At 30.5% G+C, this 18,774-nt stretch overlaps 2 protein-coding genes across 5 annotated transcripts in view; one reads left to right on the top strand and one right to left on the bottom strand.

Moving 5' to 3' along the window:
* LOC115238281 (echinoderm microtubule-associated protein-like CG42247) overlaps positions 1 to 10,139 on the top strand; it is a 39,021-nt gene extending 28,882 nt beyond the window's left edge. For all 4 annotated transcript variants that reach the window (XM_029811965.1, XM_029811964.1, XM_029811967.1 and 1 more), the window contains 11 exons: positions 1,277 to 1,508; positions 2,105 to 2,400; positions 2,650 to 2,814; positions 3,443 to 3,538; positions 3,643 to 3,780; positions 4,226 to 4,486; positions 4,922 to 5,179; positions 6,189 to 6,351; positions 6,728 to 6,910; positions 7,331 to 7,426; positions 7,885 to 10,139. In XM_029811965.1, coding sequence (XP_029667825.1) covers positions 1,277 to 1,508; positions 2,105 to 2,400; positions 2,650 to 2,814; positions 3,443 to 3,538; positions 3,643 to 3,780; positions 4,226 to 4,486; positions 4,922 to 5,179; positions 6,189 to 6,351; positions 6,728 to 6,910; positions 7,331 to 7,426; positions 7,885 to 8,153 — 2,157 coding nt within the window. In that variant the 3' untranslated portion in view covers positions 8,154 to 10,139. The remainder of the gene's footprint in view (positions 1 to 1,276; positions 1,509 to 2,104; positions 2,401 to 2,649; positions 2,815 to 3,442; positions 3,539 to 3,642; positions 3,781 to 4,225; positions 4,487 to 4,921; positions 5,180 to 6,188; positions 6,352 to 6,727; positions 6,911 to 7,330; positions 7,427 to 7,884) is intronic.
* Positions 10,140 to 10,999: 860 nt separating this feature from the next.
* LOC115238283 (probable RNA methyltransferase bin3) lies at positions 11,000 to 16,587 on the bottom strand. The gene is made up of 5 exons (XM_029811968.1): positions 16,366 to 16,587; positions 14,974 to 15,523; positions 13,832 to 14,608; positions 12,808 to 13,026; positions 11,000 to 11,953 (listed from the first exon to the last, which is right to left on the bottom strand). Exons 2-5 carry the CDS (start codon positions 15,511 to 15,513, stop codon positions 11,444 to 11,446), a joined length of 2,046 nt encoding a protein of 681 aa, XP_029667828.1. The 5' UTR covers positions 15,514 to 15,523; positions 16,366 to 16,587; the 3' UTR covers positions 11,000 to 11,443.
* Positions 16,588 to 18,774: the final 2,187 nt, after the last annotated feature.

Raw genomic sequence — 18,774 nt, 5'->3', positions numbered from 1 at the left:
TATAATGTGTGTATATTTATTTTTAAGATTTTAAGGAACATGTTACCGGAGCAATTAAGAAATAGATTAGAAATAGTGGGAAATGAGAGTGAAAGACAAACACGACAAGCTGGGAATATTGCAATAAAATATCGCAGAACAAGGAGTGCGCAAAAGAGTATGTTTTACGAAGGAGTGAAAATGTATAACGCCATGCCAACTGAAATAAAGCGGAATAAAGAAATTGTGCCGTTTAAGCGAATGTTAAAAGAATATATTGTAATTAATGTAAACTAGATTTATATTACAAATAGCTGAGAAAGCTAATAAAAATCAATCTCTCTCTCTCTCTCTCCCCCTCTCCCTTCCTCTCCTCTTCCCTCTCCTTCTCTCCCTCCCTCCCTCTCCCCCCTCTCCCTCCCTCTCTCCCCTCTCCTTCCCTCTCTCTCCCCCTGCTCTCTCTTCACTTCTTTCCCCCTGCCCATTTCCCCCCCCCCCCCCCCCCCTCTCTCTCTCTCTCCCTCTCTCCGTCTTTCTTTATCCTCTTTCTCTTTTTCCTTCTCCCTTCTCTCTCTCTCTCTTTATATATGAGTACGTGAGTGCGTGTATGTATATGTGTATATATTTTACATCACGCATCTATGATTTCTGACATTTGTGAATCAATAGCACATGGATCTCGATTACGCATAAAGGACACTTTATTTCGTATTTAGAAAAACAAAATCGAATTGATCAATTTTAAACTTTCCAATTTTTTCTTGATTAATGAGATATTGATAATAATATATAATTAAATATTTGTAAATTTCTTAAGCAGTTTTTAGTTAAACAGCTTATATTTTTTTGAATATTTATTTACATCCGTGTATCATTATGTATAATACATAATATTATGTACACACACAAACACACGCACGAACGCGCGCTACACACACACATACATATATATATTCTTTTCTTACATACATATATTTATGAATTCGATATATCATTCGTATAAATAAATTCATATAGAAATCAATGTATCACAAAACTTGAAGAATTTAATTTGTTTAAAGAATTAAATTATATCACTTGCGTGCGATATGTAATGTTTGAATATTGTGGCATAAACTTAAAGCGTAAAAATAAAGCTTTAGAAACTTAAAAATGAAGCTTTCAGAATTATTTTTTATATAACTTCATAAAATATTGAATTTAGTTAAATTTAATTATTTTACGTTATAAATTTAATTATTTTACTTTTTGCAATATCAAGCAAAAAAGATTTTTATATTTTGCGATTTGCTACTAGGTGAGAAGTTTCTCGCAGCTGAGAAATGAGTTCGCAGATATGGATACATTTTATCTGGGTACTGGATCGGCTCTCGTTATGGCCGGTGGTATCACAGCATCCCCGGTACGAAGATCGAGATCACGTGGACCACCTACTGTTGTAGAAGAGATTAGCCGTCAGAGAAGGGCTCGCAGCAAGAGCAGACCTCGAGCTTTATACATGCCTGATTCCGAAGTTATACGAGTAAACGGTAAAAATAATTAATGACCAGTTTTGATTACTTTTAATCATATTACTAATTTTCAATGTTAATAAAAGATCTCTTGATTCATATAAGATCTCTTGATTCATATAATGAGCAAAGTATACTATAAATTTTCTTTACATCTAATACATCTCTCTTTTTTAACCAGTAAAGCTATACATCATTGAAAAATAATCAATGAGCCAATTCTAATTTTATTGCTAGTCTTTGCGCAATTTAAATATTGAAAACACGTACGTCCTTAAAAAAAATGCAATTTTTTTTATAGAAAGTAATATAAAAATTGTTTCTCTAATTCTAAATACTGCGTGTTAAAAAAAAATAATTCAAAGTTACTCGAAAAAAAATACTTAAAAGAAAAAAAGATTTGATCAAAGTTATTAGAGGAATCATGAAAAAAATAATTATTACTGCAGTAAGACTTGCTTAAAAATATAAATATTATAAAAGTTGCTTGTGAAAAAGAAAAAAATATTGCAAGAATTGCTTGATATTTCCATTTTTGATCAAATTTCTCTCTTTCTTCTTGTAAAGAAATTCTATTTTAGAATTAAATAAGATTCGTGTTATGTCATCGATAGATTATAGCGTTGTGGAAGTGTTACGCGAAGAACCAGCCAAAGTGACGATCAGAGGGCTTAGGCGATCGTTCTATCCCCCTTCTCATTTACCGCCAGTAGACAATTCGCCACCTGAGAAAAAGTTGCAACTTGAGTGGGTCTATGGTTATCGGGGAACCGATACTCGCAGAAATCTTTGGGTTTTACCGAGTGGCGAATTATTGTATTACGTCGCAGCTGTGGCTATTCTTTTTGATCGAGAGGAGAGCGCGCAACGACATTATATCGGTCACACGGAAGATATTACGTGCATGGAGGTAAGTAATCGCTGCGCGATAAGAAGACAAATTGAGAACTGAACTCCAAGAGATTGTTTCGGGAAAAAATACAATATATTACAGATTGATAAAATACTGTTCATAGAAAAGTAATTAACTTGATTGTCCGAATATATATTTATTACTTAATTTTTCGTAAGGATGCAATTTTTTAAATAATTATTTACTGCCATTAAAACCCGACAATTATTGTATTTAATTAAGTATCAAAATACCCCATCATTCTAGGTTCATCCCAGCAGAGAACTCGTTGCGTCAGGTCAAAGAGCGGGTAGGCACAGAAAGGCGCAGTCGCATGTTCGTATATGGTCAACGGAAACCCTTCTTACTCTATACGTATTCGGTATGACCGAATTTCAGATGGGCGTCTCAGCATTAGCGTTTTCACAATTGGTAATTACTTCAAACAAAAACACGAACATTTAAGAATACAGAAAACATTTAAGGAAATAAAAACATTTAACATTTAGAATTAGAATCTTTATATAAGATTGGACTTTGTATAGAAAAATTTCAAAGAGAGAGAGTTATAAATTCTTGACATTAATGGTATTATTGAAGTATTATTGAAGATAGAACGATGACAAACACATAGTGATTGACGGTTTAGCCTTTTTATTTATAATTTAAAAAGCAGAATGTAAAAGAAAGATTAGTTTTGTTTTAGTTTGTTTTTGTTGTATTAGCATCTCAAAAAAATACCTTCTAAATTTTTTTTCATAAGGAGAACAAGTTAATATTATTTTTTGTAATAAATGATTTATTTAAACTATTGAAATTTGCTTTCTCCATATTTTATTCATGAATATAATAGAAAAAAAATGTTAAGAGAATAAACACGTATAAAATAAGTACTTTTTACATAAATTTGAATTTCAAAATAATCTTTTTAATAAAAGTCTTGTAGAAAAAAGTAAATGGCGTATATTTTGCCATATTATTTAAAATTTTTTATGATCCATAATTAATAATGATTGATTAAGAGAGACATTATGTAAATTTCGAATTATTTGATATATAGAATGGTGGTAGTTATGTACTCGCCGTGGATGCCGGAAGAGAAGCCATACTTTCGGTATGGCAGTGGCAATGGGGTCACTTGTTAGGCAAGGTCGCTGTAAGTTTTCCTCTTTTTGTAATACAGTAATTGATATTATATTTCTTATATATGTATTTATATCCGAGAATTTGCTACATTGCTATTATATGCAATTTATTTAGACCATGCAAGAAGATCTCACGGGGGCGGCATTTCATCCATTGGACGATAATCTCTTAATAACGCATGGGCGCGGCCATTTGACTTTCTGGAATCGGCGGAAAGACGGTTTCTTTGAGCGAACCGATATCATTAAACCGGTAAATATGTGAAGACTATGTATAAATTTTTAAGCCAATATTATAAACTATGTTAATGTTTTGATATTTCGTACAATCTATAAAAATTTGCTTACAAATTTAAGGTTAATATTTTAATAAGAATCAATATCTTTTTTGATATATATGTATATGTACTATATATATATATGTGCGTGCATGTGCGCGTTCATGTGTTGTGTGTGTGTAATAAATTTTATGGAGTATCTGATATAGTTTATATAAACTCATTTCAAAAAATTTATAAAAATTAAAAGATTTATAAAGGAAAAATTTTAATCTCTCAGATTGTGTTATATTTATTATAACTGTGTTAAATTGTAATTAAATATTTTTGTATAATATTACTTATATATAATTTTTATATTTCTGCAATTTCAAATTTCTATGTAATCTTCAATTTGAAATTTATTTGATTTGTTTTTAGCCATCTCGTACACATGTAACAAGTATTCAGTTCGAACAAGATGGTGATGTCGTCACAGCGGACAGTGACGGTTTCATCACGGTATATTCAGTGGATGCAGATGGGGCATATTTTGTGCGAATGGAATTTGAAGCGCATAACAAGGGCATTAGCTCCCTCGTCATGTTATCGGAAGGCACATTGCTTTCTGGTGGCGAAAAAGATAGAAAAATAGCCGCTTGGGACTCATTACAGAACTACAAACGCATTACTGATACAAAGGTTGGTAAGAATAAACGAAGAGAAAAATCTATTCACACAATATAATATAGAATTGACCAATTACGTGGCTGATATGAGGGACGTCATATTTGTTTATGCATTATTTATATATTTTTTCTATAATTTATTTATATAAGTAAAATTATATAATATATGTAATTTTTTAATCTATTCTTTGTTGCGATTTCTTTAATTGAAATTTCTTACTCAATTGCTATATACTGCATTATTTATTTAATTAATAATAATATATATAAATGTAATTTAAATTTATATATATATATCATTACGTTAATATATTTAACATTTTAATGAAGTTATATTTTTTTCTCTTAATGACAAATTAATCAAGAAATTAAATGGAAATTGTCCAATTATCATTCAAAAAACAAACTTTATTCAAGTAAAGCTAACATAATTATCTTCACGTTATAGCTGCCAGAATCGGTGGGCGGAGTTCGCAGTATATATCCGCAACGTCCTGGACGAAATGACGGAAATATTTATGTGGGAACTACGCGAAACAACATTCTAGAGGGTTCTCTGCAGAGGAGGTTCAACCAAGTCGTATTTGGCCATGGCAGACAACTGTGGGGTTTGGCGGTTCATCCTGATGATGAGGTCTTTGCCACTGCGGGACATGACAAAAATATTGCTCTTTGGCGAAGACACAAGCTATTGTGGACCACACAGGTCAATTTTATAAAGATTAATCTTATTTAAATAGCACACACATACATGATTTGTTCCAAGAGTTTCCAAATTTTCTTTGTACAGACGGTATTAGTAGTGCTATCTGTTTAATCAAGGTCACGCAGTCTTCTAGAAACTTTGTTAAAAATTCTGGTAAGTTTGATTGAGATCCCACTAACAACTAATTTACTATAGGGGCAGATTTGAAGTTATCTTTTTGACATTCGTCGAGAAATCACCATGGAACAAAGAGCCAATATGAAATTCTGTGTTAAATTGGGCAAATCGTTTACAGAATCACTCAAAATGTTAGAGAAGGCTTATGGGGCTCAAGTACTATCACGTACAATAGTTTATGAGTGGTTCACAAAGTTTCGGGAAAGAATCGCTGGAAGACGACGAGCACAGCGGACGGCCCAGTCGAACGGATGAAACCGTCAAAAAAATTCTACGAAGAAAGTTCGGAAACTTTTGGGACAGACCGTGTATATATATATATAATAGAATTCTTTTAACAGCTATCCCATTGTAAAATGAAATAAAATTTTTTGAATTTATACATGCTAGACAAAACTCTGGCATTCCAAATGCAATCGAAAAAAGACAGCAGCATTGGGTTTTATTATCTCTTTTAGTACAGTCCACAAGCTTATCTTATATTTTATAGAAAAAATATGCGTATTTATAATAAAACTCACTAAATATATTCTAATTACATTTTTTACTTCCTCTATACAAGAATTATATGGGAAAACTCGTTCCAATATATATAGAGTTCAATGACTACACATTGAACATATTGAGCAAATTCTGATAACCAAAACGTAAATTTTGAGACAGATGAGTGTGTTAAGAATTGTTATCGCTTCTACAGAGGAAATCAAAATTAATGAGTATCTCGTGTATTTTCTTTCTTTATATGTATATATCCTTAGTTGAAAAAAAACAGGTTTTTAGGTATATATAATTAAAGTTATATATAGCACATATCTTTTTGTGATTTTTTCAGGTGGGTTTCGAATGTATATGCATAGCCTTTCACCCATTTGGCGTAGCGTTAGCGGCAGGATCATCCGAAGGTCATCTTTTGGTACTCGCAGCTGATACCGGGGCAGCTGTAGCAACCCTTAGAGTATGCGGATCGCCTTTATCTTGCATTGGATATAATCCCAGTACGACATAAATATTACTTTAATATTTTTCGAATTATTTTAACTTTTCGAAACTTGTTAAATGTTTAAAAAATTTAAATTAAAGAAATTTTTTTACAAAAACAAAATGATATTTTAATTGATCAGTTTTTGCTTTTTGTCTAAGCTTTCTTATCGCATTTATTTTTTATTTATGTTTGGCCCAGAGTGTACTTAAATTTCCTCTCTTCTTAAACAAAATATTAATTTCCGGGATATTTTAAAAAGAAAGCCTTTAGACTTTTTTTGATATTATTGAAATCAACATATCTTTACTTTTACTTACTGCATATTACTATGTAAATTACATCTCTTTCTGAAAATATAATCTCAATATATTTTCCTATTGTCTGGCTAGCTGGAGAAATTGTGGCTATGGGTTCCCAAAATGGCAGCGTATATCTCTTTAGAGTATCTAGGGATGGATTTTCGTATAAGAAGAGCAACAAAATCCGCGGCACACAGCCATTGGTACAACTCGACTGGAGTTCTGACAGTCGCTTTCTCCAAACTGTCACTCAAGATTATGATCTTGTGTTTTGTAAGTCATCCGTCATGTTTTGATTCATTTTAAAGAAATATACAGACGAATTTATATAACAATAATACAAAAAACATTAAGAATTATACAATTGCTTAAGCCCATATTAGACTACGCATTGAAAATTGAAGATTGAAGATTAAAGATTGGAATTTGACTATAATCACAGCAAAAGGAACTAAAGTTTCTTTGTTCTGATTGGTCAAATTTCAATCTTCAATCTTCAATACCATACGACGAGATATTATTGAAGATATATATATATATATATACATATATATCTTCAATATATAGCAATTTGGGGTATTATATAGCAATATAGCATATTGCCAATTAAATAACATTAAATTAAAAATAATATATTGGAGCAAAAGAAAATATAATCTTATTCGCGTATATTCAAATGCAATTTTTTTCTAGGGGATGTCAAGGTGCTATCATCAGAAAAGAGCCCTTTAGTTATGAAAGACGTCAAGTGGTACACTTACAATTGCACTGTGGGTTATATGGTTTCTGGTTAGTGTTTTTATATTTTTTTTATATTTTAAAAATATAGAAGAGTTTTCCATAAAGAAACCAAACTTTAAAAAAAGCGCCCGAATACGATGATGTGGGGTCATCTGCCTTGTGGCACTGTAGTGGGTTCTTTAGCAACTTTCTCACGCCTCGTGCATGACGCTATCGTTCTTAGTTTACGTTTTATGGTGGTTTGAATGAAGTTGTGTTCGGCATTCGTGGCAATTTTCTAGACGTGGAGGTTCTTTTTTCTTTTTTTTTTTTTTTAAGATTTAAAAGACGGTCTTGTTCTAAGAATTTGTGTGTTTTGCATTATTATTTATTGCATTATTATATATTGCATTCATTTTGTTTTATCTTATGCAAACTTTTTTACTATTAGATTTTCAAAACAGTACTATTACTATATTACTGTAATTACATTCATACAAACGAGCTTTTTATGATTGTGTTTGCAGGACAATGGAATAATCGTTATTATCCACTGACCACAGTTGTTACCACCTCCAGCAGATCAGCAGCACACGATATGCTCGTAAGCGGCGATGCCGAAGGTTATCTTCGGCTTTTCAAATATCCATGCACCAATACCAAGGCCGAATATATCGAAGAGAAAGTGTATAGTTCATTGGTGGCCTGTGCCAGATTTCTCTACAATGACCAAAATATTGTCACCGTCGGCGGCACTGATGCTGCTCTGATGCTTTGGGAATTGGTCGATGAATAAAAAATAGAATTAATAATGATATACCCATTATTCGTATATTTGTAGCTATAAGTACGAGGTGCTGGCGCCTCTTGGTAATCTTTAAGCGATAAGAGGGACTCATATGTTGGTGAGATTAAACACATACATATATTAGAAATTCCCATCAAATGATAAAAAGTATAAATATGCGAAAGAGAAAATAAAATACACAAATAAAACATATAAAAAGTAGTTAAAAGGAAAAAACATAATATTACAATGCAAAAAATTTTTATAAACTTTAAGAAGCATGCAATTAGAGACCCTCAAATTAGAATCTGGATTTCTTTGCACTACTTATCTTCTTGTAGGGTTGAGAACTTTTTGGCCAAAAATGATAGAATCAATCAGAAATATTAAAAATTTTATCATTGTAATTAATCTATAAATGCTATATATAAAATGCGTTCTGACTATTTCACTGCCATTTTTGGCCAAAACCAGAAAACAGTGTCTAAATTTTAAATTAAGGGTCTCTCTATTATAAATATACGAATTCATCTGGACAGACCTTTACATTATAATTAATATTATAAACATAGCAAGAATAAACCATTGAGTTATAGGCATATGTATATAGTTCAATGGTATAAACCAAGTAGTTTTCATGTTCACAATGTTTTGGTGGCGAAGATAAAGTAATCAGATAAAAAGTAGGATCTCTATTTTTCATTCGTTTTTTGTTAGAAAGGAACAAAGATTCTATTTTTTGCTTCGTTTTTTTCAATGTGTTTCATAGACCTCGAGCTTTGCGCTATCTTTATTATGTCCATAATTAATATCGTGCCGTTGTTCGTTACGTGTTGTTTACACGAGTATGTAATCATATAAATGTTTTTGTAAAGAGCTTCGTTGCAGGTCAACGCGTCTCTCTTACTAGCTAGCCATCTTTATTTACGTATATTTTAGATTTTAGATAATAGAGAAATAAAAGGAAACATGCTTTTCGTATTTATTGCAGTAGTTAGTAAAAAGCAGATAGAATTGTCACTGCCAAGGCATTAATATAAAAAAGATTTAACGGTTAGGCTTTGTTTTTACGTTTGACGCTTTGACGGTTGGGTTTCAAAAAATTCGTATCACGTCAAAAGTCGAGACTAAAAAGTCTATCGAGACAAATTTGCATAGTCACATAATATGTATACATAGAGTAATTTATTAATATCAGATGTTAGATATAAAGGATACTTAATATAAAGTAGTGTTATAATTTTCATATTAATTGATTAATTTTTCTGTGTACTTATAATGCGGTTATGCAAAACTGTTCGGATAGAAATTTTTGCTTCTTTTGTCCTGATTGGTCAAACAAACGCTATTCTGTTCCAATGAATAGACTTTCAAAAGTAGGACTTCTGTATTCGTTATTTTTAAATTCCTTATATATATTAATTACCATCGTAAACATAATGAAAATAAATTGGGCAGATTCTCCATAATGCTTTAGCGGTAAAGCCTACATAAAAAGGAAGAGAAAATATAAACAGAATCTCTGTTTTTCTGTTATTTGCTTTCCGTTAGAGAGAAACAAAGATTCTGTCTATTGTCCTTCTTCTCTTTTTACGTGTTCTTGAGGATAGCGATCATATAACTTTTCTCTAAGAATAAAAACGTGAAAAATTTTACTATAAAAATTAATGGGAAATTTTTTCACTTTAGTGAATATTTCCGATTTAAAAAAAAAATTATATGATCGCTGCCAAGTAGTGTAATAAGATTAACAAGGCACTCAACCTTTCTATAAATTTTATGTTTATGTATGTACATATGCGCGTTACATGCGCGCGCGCGCGCGCGCGCATACACACACACACACACACACACACACATTTACGCGCGTATAGTATGTATGCATGTGTGTGTGTGTACGCGCGCGTTTTTGCGTGAATGCGTGTAATTGTAGATAAAAATTTATGCGAATTTTAATATTGTATATCGAGATGAATAATAATAATAATAATCAAATAATATGTATAATAACAAACTTATTTTAGAGTATTTGGAGTGGTGCTTGGATGTTTGGCGCATTAGAAGCCAACTGTTTATTTCATTTTTGATCGGATATACCATGAGAAATTAAAAATAACTAAGCACGCGCTGAAAGTATATGGAAAAAGGATCACGGGTATGAAATATTATACCTTTTCTCTTTTTCATCTTGTTTTCAATATATAAGACTCTTGCGCACAGGACATGTCGACAAGAGATGACGCGGTAGTCAATCAACCTTTCGCACCTTTCGGATAAGCTCTAAATTGAATAGCTATCGCATAGCTTTTTTCCGCGCTTAAGATCCTACGCATAATAGAAAGAATATTAGGAATAGGAATAAATATTAAATATTATAAAGAACAATTTGGAATTATTTTACTTCTAACATGGGAATGGATTAATTATTCCTAATTTTTAATTCATTATGCGTTAATCCATAAATATTGATAGTTATCAAAATAACGTTGCTTTGTTTTAAGATAGACATGAACACAGTGTAACAATATGGCAGTCTGTTTTTATATGGTCAAAAAATATAATCTATATGCAAAATCTTTTCAAATGAACTGATAAGCTATTGAATACAGAATTTCTAGAACCCAGATAGAGATTCTTAAAAGTTCTCCATCCGATAATCCATCAATATAGCCAACAAATTTCTGCCATATGAATGTAATGTTGATCTAATGTATCAATTAAGCTCCTTTATATTAAAAAAAAAAGAAAGGAAAAAAAAGTAAAAAGTACTAATAAATGGAGGAGGAACGTCTAATACAAATGAAGAAATTGAAACTATCGAAGGTAATGCGTGCTAATTACTTAGCCGATATTGTTTTTTTTAACGTTTATTGGTCATATATGTTTCTTCTATTGTCATTCTTTATCTTCGAATGAATCACAGTTTGACAGCAGAAAATTTGTAATACTGAAGAAATAAAAATAAAGCTAAAGCAAAAGTTCAGTTTAAAAATAAACAAATTTTGCAGAATTAATTTAATTTCAGAAGAGGAAATAAGATTAAAGAAACCTGTGTAATATCAAGTTGACTTTAATTTCTTGTGTTAAAATGCGCAAAAATACGCTTTTTTTAATTTATTAATATTTTAATATTTTCTTCATTCTTCTTTCTCTCTTCCTGCCTCTTCTTTTTCTTCTTAATCATCTTCTTCGCCTTCTTCTTTTTCTTAATTTATTAATATCTTAATTTTTTTCTTCTCTCTTCTTTTCTTTTCTTTCCCCTTTTTAATTCTTTTGTTTTTTAAATTTATTTTCTTATTTTATGAGGTTTCTTCTTTGTCTTCTTTTATCCTTGACATATCTAAAGACTGACTATCCAAAGGTTGACTATCGCTATTGTGACTTGGAGTATCGTAACATGGTGTCGCGCTAGGTGCGTATACGTTCGCCAACTGCTCATATTGATTCAAATCTCCACTATGTTGACTAATCTCTGACATATTGCCTCTATTGACATTTTCTTTTGGAAATAAATCCTGCTCGTATTTGATTCTCTCTATGTCGCGAATCTCTTCCTGATCTCTTCTCATTATCCTGTCTTGGCGATTCGCCAGCGCATCATTCATGATGCCGCTGTCAGTTCGTTCGGTAGTAAAAGAGGGACCGCCGGTCTTAGTGAAGAGATGTATGGGTCGTTGAAATCCTTTGGAGGGATGAGGTGGAATAGAAACAACCTCGCACTTGCAAAAGCCGACTTCAGAAGATAGAAGATATTGTGTAAACTTCTGCGGTAGGAACTCGATGCTATGATAGTTTTTATAGATCCGCTCCTAAAAGATAGAAATAGAACAATAGATAGAATATAAAATCAGAACCAATAATAAAAAAAGAAAAATTACAATAAAAAAGACATGCACGAGCAATATTAAGTCTAATATGGATTCAATAAAAAGATCTGAGTAGGGAGAGGGGAAAGAAAAAGAGAAAAATTGAGAAGGAGAAAGGTAGAAAAGAGCAGAAGAAAAGGAGAGAAGGGAAAAAGGAAAGAGAAAGAGACAAAGAAAAAAAGAGATAGAGGAAATTCGAATTAAATATTAGTTTCAAAAAATCCAATATAAGATAGAATAAAAAAGGTTTAATTTAAAACCAATTAAATAAAAAGGCAATTATAGAATAATATAGTAATCATTTACAATAAATGTGAACAATTATTCACAATAAATTAAAAAATACAACAGAAATATAATAACAAAAACTAAAGTAGAAATATGTCTTTAAATAAGTTTTTTTTCAAAACTTGATTATGTTGGTCATTTTTCATGAATTTAATAAATTTAATAAATTGATTTCAGTTAAGGAAATTTAGTCAATGAATGATTCTCATCTTAAAACTTTTTGATATTTAACAGAGATCCAGTTAAGAATACAAATTAAAGATGATAAAAAATTCAATAAATACTTTTAAAATAATTTTTTAAAGAAGCCAGATTAAAACAAGATTAGTTATTCATTAATTAATTATCTGAATAAAATGTAATTAATATATAATAATTAATATATTTTATATATAAAATAGAATAATATATATTATATTAGTATACTATTTGTGGATTTGTAGAATAAAAATATTGTCCACAGATATGAAAAGTTAATAGTCATTAAAAGTATGAAGCTCACTACTCACTGTGAGATTCTTTTTCTTGGTATAGCTGGCCCAACCCTGAGGTTCCAAAACGAGGACTCCCCCGGGGCGTAATTGCGCGTGTATACGTTTGAAAGTTTGTTTTAATCCAGCATCACCAAAATTTAAATGAATCCATTTGGTGATAGAAAGACATAGAATTGTGTCGAATTGCGGTTGTTCCGCACATAGAAGTGAATCATCTTCGAGCACATAATTACCCTGAAACCATATCAATATCATGCATATGTAACAAAATATGATCATATATAAAAAGTAATAAAATCAGCAGGCAATTTAGATTATGAAACATTATTCAAAAAGTTAAAATTTCTTCAATTTTTTAATGATTTTTGTGAACTAAGGAGTTTATATTATAAGATACTTTTATATGCTATATAATATTACTTTTATAATATTACTTTTATATAATAATCTTATCTAACTATGCAAAATCATAAAGTGATGTGTTATACAAATTTTCTCAATATTTTACGTTTTCGTAACTTTTTATTAAACACATGCGCGCGCATACAAATAGATGTACGTATGTATTCGCGCGTATGTGTGTGTGTGTATACGTAAATTATACTTCGTAAAATATTGGGAAAATTTGTATATCACTTCATCATTTTATACTTGGATATGACTATATCATACAAAAATGTTTTACATATAAATTTCTTTGAATTTGCAAAATTAATCTTTGTTATTAATATTTAAAAAATTAAAAAACTAATAATATCCAACATATCTATGATAAAAACATGTTCCCGATTTTTAAAATTCTTTTTTAAATTTTAATCTACAGAGAGGAAAAAAAAGAAAAAGAGAGAAACAAATAGATAAGGAAAAAAGGAAGGTTGAGAAAGAAAGAGAATAAAGAAAAGAGGAACATTTTGTTAAATTTTTTAAATTAAACAGAGAGAATTTTCAATTCTTCGAAAAAATTACTCGAAAATTATTGATATAAAAACAATCCAATTTATATGCAATAACATAATATATGTGTGAATATATACTTTACCTGCACAAAAGTGACATTGTAAGGGAATCCCTTATGTTGCTTATTCTTCGTAAATCCCGGAATATCCACAGGTCCATAACTAATTGGCATCGACATAGGAAAGAAGCTAGCATCCGAAGAATCTCTTTTATCATTATCTTCACTGCTTGCGGGACTTTGAACACAATTAACATAGTGTTTCACATTCTTCCGAGCAATATTTATCAAAGTTCTATCAATATCAATCCCTGTAACACTTTTGGCACCAAAATCTCTGGCAACTGATAGTGTAATGTGACCAATATTGCATCCAATGTCCAGAATATCTTTCCGCAGGAACAGTTCCTTTCGCTGTGCAAACACTTTCAATCTAGGATCTACTTCATGATGAGGATTTCTATATCCGTAATATCTATTGTAATTTCCATATTGATATCTAGCATCTTTGGGCCTAAAATTGGGCATTGCATGCTGTTGTTTCTTTTTCTTGTCCTGACTGGGCCTATGTTGTGGCCTGGGCTTCCAAGCACCAGGCTGCGGTATTACTGGGCTCACTATTTTATCCTTTGTGTCAATTTTTCTCAATCTTTTATCTTTTACTTCCTCTAAACCTTTTAATCGTAGTCTATTTTTGTCTTTCTGAGGACTCTCTGTCTTATTTTCCTTCAGTAAACTTTCATCCTGCGCATTTTGGGCCTCCTCTAAACTAATTCTTTCATTAGAAAGCCTTTCTGTTGATGATTCAATTGCTGCACTGTTTCCTTCAATTTCTCTCAATTTGGCTTCACTAGACTCCATCTATTTTTGTATATCCAAAAAATATATAATTTATATAAATATCTAATATACTTATTAGAATTCAGTATATCAAAGATTTTTAAACGCCTAAATATTATAAGAATTCTAGAATATTTACGAAATTTTAATTAATTTTAAAAATTTTTGATATTTTCTAACATTTTTTTTAAAGATTTAAAATTTTAAGAATTAAAGGAATATATTTTTTAAGCATGTTAAGAGTTTTTATACCATAAATTACAATCCAAAATATATTACCATTTTTACAAATAAATCTATAAATAGATATGAAAGAGAAAGAGAGAGAATAAAAAAATACTATGTCTATAAATCAATATAAATAAACATGGAATGCCACAACTTACCATCTTTGCTTCATCTTTTCCAGATCCAGAAGAGGCTCTCTTTCTCTTTCTGTTTCTTCTTTTAGAATTTCTCTTTGTGGGTGATATCAACTGTTTCTCGTATTCTTCATTGTCATTACAATTTGTCAAATTCAAGGGATCACAAATATTTGGTGGAATAATCACTTCAATAATCTCTTTTTTGTGCTTTGGAGTGGGAAGTGGACTTGATTTTGGAGTTACTGCATTCATGGCTCGATTTATTTCTTCATCTTGCATGCTATTTAAATTTAAAGGATCACAAATGTTGCCTCCGAGTAAGAATTTCGTAGGAGGTATAATCACACCTTCCTTCTTTCTGCGTTTATAGGGTGGAAAGAACTTTCCATTGCTGCTAAAGCTGCTTTGAGGTCGTTTCCTGTTACTGAATTTGAAGTGACGATTGTCATCGTGCTTGTTGTGCTTTTTGTGCGAAGTATTGAAAGATTTCCTAGATTTTTCGTTCTCTTTCTTGTTGTTTTGACCCAATTTTGGAGGACGATCCAATTGTACAGAGGACATTTTGCACAAGCTGAAAAATTGAAAAAATATAAATAACATGCAAAAATGTTAAAATTGATCATGATGTAAAGATGTAAAAAAGATAATAAAAACATGTCCCATTAATTAATACGTGATAAGAAAGATACTCTATGTATGTTAAAGTAAAAAGAAACAATGTAGAGATAAAGATCGACTAATTCGAGAAAAAGAGAATAAAAAATAAAAAAAATTACATACAATTATAATGTACAATTAATCTTGTAATTATTATATTTCAAAAATGATATATAATGCATATGATAAATTACATTTACAAATATATTTTTTCCCGCGGAAAGAGGGCAACTCTAAAACAATTTCTTTATGAGAAAAGTATAAGATATTGTCGTTAAAAAGAATCAAATCTATGTTTCTTTTACACTTTTCTATTAATTTATATTTTTCTTTCCAGACTGAATATATGTCTGTTTCATTTTAAGCGCAAAAAGTGTAAGAAAAAATGCGGCTAAAGCAAAGGACTATTCGTTCTTACTGCTCCATTTTTTTTCTACGTTTATAATTTGTGTTAGCTGTATTTATTTGTATTTATCCATTATTTAGACAAAATTGAGTTTTTGTGAAAGAAAAAGAGGAAAAAAGAGAGAATTTGTAAAATTTGCGAATAAAATCAACAATACTCCCTACACTTTCTACACTTCGGCAAAGTTCGGTCGTTCGTACGATGACGCGTATCGCGCATGCGTCGCGCTGCGCGGACGGGTAGCCAGCCCCAGCCGCTTCCGACGGCACGTCGTGGATCTACTATATTCGACATTACGGACTTTCTTTCGCTCGACGTTTGCGTCGCTGATAGAGAATATGTGTACTCACCTCAAAAAACGATTGCTCTCACCGGTCTCTTTGTCCCAATTACACGTACGACTATCTTGAAAACAATCCTCTTCGTACGTCTCGTCTATAATTGCGCCAACCTTGCGACGCGTGCCCGTCTACGATGGCGAATAACTGCTTATCGAGTGCGAGCTGGTGCGAGCGGCGACCGACAGCCGACAGCTCATGTCGCACTGCGACGCCATTTTCCATTAGGCTTCGCCGAATATCAAGGCCGTATTAATGAATTGCAAAACCCTACAAAAAATAATGTATTGTCAAAATCAAAGTTTTTAAGTTATTTTCAATAAATTCCATATTAAGGGGAAAAATTAAATTTTTATTTTTTCAAAGCGAAAAAGATAAAAATGCGACTAAATGATTGTGCATATTATATATACAATATAATGTCGAAATCAAATTGAAAGAAAAGAAAATAACATTTACAACCTTTGACTTTAATACATAATAGAGTATGCTGTATACATATAATACACATTATGCATACAAAACGTTGCCTTAAAATTATATTAATTATATTAATATATGTTTTATATTTACTCAGAGTACACTAAAGAGAAATAATAAGCGAACAAACTTATACATCCAATCCGATATAAAAATACATTGATGATATCAAAATGTATATCATCCGTAGATAAGTATAATAAACGATAAAATTTTTGTTTGCAATATTAACTCGAATAAAAGAGCAACCGTGTTCGCGTTCGTGTGGACCCCGTTTAATAACGGTGGCGCTTTTCTCATTCGTTAAATTCCCGCAGTCGCGCTTCTCTTTTCCTCATTGCGTTTTCCTAATTGTTTTTGAAAAATTAAAAAATTTTAAATCAACTGACAAAGCCGCATAAAATTTTGAAATTTTGTAAAGAATGGCGTTGCGCCGTTCGTCAGCGAATGAAAATGGCAATTTTATAGATCATACAAAACAGACACCGATGCGGTTATTTGAAGATCGAAATTGTGAACAATCTAATATTGCGGCAGAAATGGGACAAACAATTCCACGGGTAAAAATAATATGACAAAATTTGATTAAATTGGTCTCTAACTTAAGGTTATTTAGTAATTTATTTATACAGAAATTTAGTTTTAGTTTGAGAAACTGCAATATACTTCAGCTTTTTCTCTCAAAATAGATTTACACACGCAGGTAGCAATTGGTAGTTTTCTTTATAAATAATATTGAGCACAAAGTAATTTTTAAAAAATATTGCAATTGGCTTCGATTCCGTATAAATAATAAATATTTACTTATACAGAGACATACATATATACACATAAGATAATAATAAATACTAATAAGTGTGTGTGTGTGTGTGTGTGTTATATTGTGCAACTATTTTATTTTTACCTTTAGACTGAAGCATGGGGCAGTTTTTGGTTTCGCATTTTCGAATTATTCGTAACTTCTCCAATGGCGAAGAGAACCACTCCTGTGCCTCCAAACGCACCCATAAAACCGAGAAAATCTTTCTCTAAAGTAGGATTAAAACCTAAAAAGCTTCGCTTCACAGATAAGGAAAAGGATGAAATATATGGCGAAAACCATTCCTACAAAAGCGCAGATTATTCAATAAAAGTACTTGATCACAAAGCAACATTTTCGAAAGAAAAGGGCGAATTGAAAGAAAAATCAAATAGGGAAAATTTGAGCGCTATGTTGCGAAATATACGACTTGAGATAGATGATAAAGAGAATAAACAATATGAAAATAAACGATATGAAAGAAAAATGAGAGACGATCGCTATTCTGTCATAAAGGAACATGCGAAATATCGCGATAATTGTACACAATCCTTGAAACTAAACTGTAATACGAAAGATAAATTTGTACACTTTCGTATATAAGTTACTGAAATATTGATTGTTGTAATTAATAGGTCAGTATAATAATGGTAATTAATACAGTATATTAATTAATTAATAACTTTAATAAGTTTATTGAATATTAAAAAATTATTAAATCAGTGTGATAGTAATTCAATCAGTATATTAATGATTATTTATAATTATCAATATGACTGTGATTATTAAATTAGTATATGAATATATAATACATAAATAGATTAATTAAATGTTCATAAATATCGTTATATTAGAATATGAGAATGATTATTATGTGTATATATGATTAATATATGAATGATTAATTAATTAATTAAATCAGTATGATGATGATTACTGATAACTCTATGAAAAAGTGAAGATGTAAGAAAAAGCTATAAATTATGCCAAAACGTATATAATATATTTTTTTATGGCAAAGTATTATGATTGTTATTATTTAAAATATAAGCAAGCTTATTGTAATATAAAATAATAATAATAATAATAATATTAATAATAACATGTAACTAATTGTTTAATTATTAATTGTAATTACTTTT

The sequence above is a fragment of the Formica exsecta genome, unplaced genomic scaffold, assembly GCF_003651465.1.
Source record: "Formica exsecta isolate Colony F162 unplaced genomic scaffold, ASM365146v1 scaffold33, whole genome shotgun sequence".
Lineage (NCBI taxonomy): Eukaryota > Metazoa > Arthropoda > Insecta > Hymenoptera > Formicidae > Formica > Formica exsecta.
Note: the sequence above shows the minus strand (reverse complement) of the source record. Positions and strands in the feature narration are given on the sequence as shown.

What these genes read in the sequence shown, in the direction of transcription:
- LOC115238283 (XM_029811968.1), bottom strand. Translation starts at nt 15,513, where the DNA reads ATGTCCTCTGTACAATTGGATCGTCCTCCAAAATTGGGTCAAAACAAC. An exon ending in GAAAAGATGAAGCAAAGATG is followed by an intron (nt 14,609 to 14,973) that starts GTAAGTTGTGGC and finishes ATACAAAAATAG; the next exon opens with ATGGAGTCTAGTGAAGCCAA. An exon ending in ACAATGTCACTTTTGTGCAG is followed by an intron (nt 13,027 to 13,831) that starts GTAAAGTATATA and finishes ATATGGTTTCAG; the next exon opens with GGTAATTATGTGCTCGAAGA.